Genomic DNA, 1,541 nt, shown 5'->3' on the forward strand with positions numbered 1-1,541 from the left:
CTCTCGAAGTCATAGATAAAAGTCATAGGTCATAGGTTCCTTCGAAGTCATAGATAAAATTGAACAGCTGACCAATTTCAACAAAGCCCAAGATGACAAAAGGGAAAGGCTTCCTCACATTTTTATATTCATAAAGCCTCTCTACACTGCAGGTTCTAATGTGTCTATTGAAATGTTAGGCCCTAATGCAGTCAAAGAACCTCTCTTCAGTGTGAATTCTCATGAGAAGTGGCATCTCTTACACTCATAGGTCCTCCCTCCATTGTGAGTTATTATTTAACTGCTCAGGAATGAGGAAAATGTAGTCTTTGGAACATTTTTGCTGATAAATGTGATAACTACAGTTATGCCTAGTTAGATCGGAGGCTTCACAAAAGACCTTCCAAGACTCCTTACATTACTAGGACTTCTCTCCTTGGTGAGAGAAGTGTATGTGAGTGTGGAGGTTTCAGGAACCACAGGCCTTCCCACTTTGCTTACATTCATAAAGTCTCTCTTCTAGGTGAGTACTTTTTATATGTCTAGTGAGATTTGAAGCTTCACTAAAAGCCTTTCCACATTCCTTACAATCATAAGGCCTTTCTCCACTGTGAGTTCTTATGTGAGTGCGAAGATTTGAAGAGCAACTAAAGGCTTTCCCACACTCCTTACACTCATAGGGCTTCTCTCCACTGTGAGTTCTGTTATGTTTAGTGAGGGTTGAGGGATCACTAAATGATTTCCCACATTCCTTACATTCATAGGGCCTCTCTCCACTGTGAGTTTTCAAATGAGTGCTGAGGTTTGAGGAAGAAGTAAAGGCTTTCCCACATTCCTTACATTCATAAGGCCTCTCTCCACTGTGAGTCCTTATATGTTTAGTGAGAGCTGAAGGATCACTAAAGGCTTTCCCACATTCCTTACATTCATAGGGCTTTTCTCCACTGTGAGTCCTTATATGTTTAGTGAGGGTTGAGGAATCACTAAATGCTTTCCCGCATTCCTGACATTTATAGGGCCTCTCTCCACTGTGATTTCGTCTTATATGTATAGTGAGATTTGAGCCTTGATTAAAGGCTTTCCCGCATTCTTTACATTCATAGGGCCTCTCTCCACTGTGTGTTCTTATGTGAGTGGTGAGGTATGTGGAACATTTAAAGGCTTTCCCACACTGCTTACATTCATAAAGCCTTTGTTCCATGTGAGTTCTTCTTATATGTCGAGTGAGATTTAAGGCTTCACTAAAGGCCTTCCCACAATGCTTACATACAAAGGGCCTCTCTCCACCAGGAGTTCTTATACGAGTGGTGAGGTGTGAGGAATAACTAACGGTTTTCCCAGATTCCTTTCCTTTATAAAAGTTTTTATGTGAAATGACTGATAACGGGCTGTAGGTTTTACAACATTCTTTAGGCTCAATCTTATGACCTCTCACATGTGCTTCATATGATGAAAAGCAGAAACATTTACCACATTTGGGACATTCATAAAGTTTCTCACTACTGAGTGATGTCACAGGAGCCTTAAAAATAGAGATATCATCGAAGTCCGTCCCATGGGCT

The 1,541-nt window shown here is 40.8% G+C and overlaps 1 protein-coding gene across 1 annotated transcript; it reads right to left on the reverse strand.

Annotated features, from left to right (window-relative positions):
- Nucleotides 1–6: 6 nt before the first annotated feature.
- Nucleotides 7–1,537, reverse strand: LOC105978216 (zinc finger protein 239-like; the record flags this gene model as incomplete). The annotated part of the gene is made up of 1 exon (XM_045300041.1): nucleotides 7–1,537. A coding segment is annotated over one exon (1,089 nt), but the record flags the coding sequence as incomplete, so codon positions are not given.
- Between the last annotated feature and the right edge of the window lie 4 nt (nucleotides 1,538–1,541).

Source organism: Echinops telfairi, unplaced genomic scaffold, assembly GCF_000313985.2.
Source record: "Echinops telfairi isolate 266 unplaced genomic scaffold, ASM31398v2 ScPeMD7_7459;HRSCAF=8497, whole genome shotgun sequence".
NCBI classification, from domain to species: domain Eukaryota; kingdom Metazoa; phylum Chordata; class Mammalia; order Afrosoricida; family Tenrecidae; genus Echinops; species Echinops telfairi.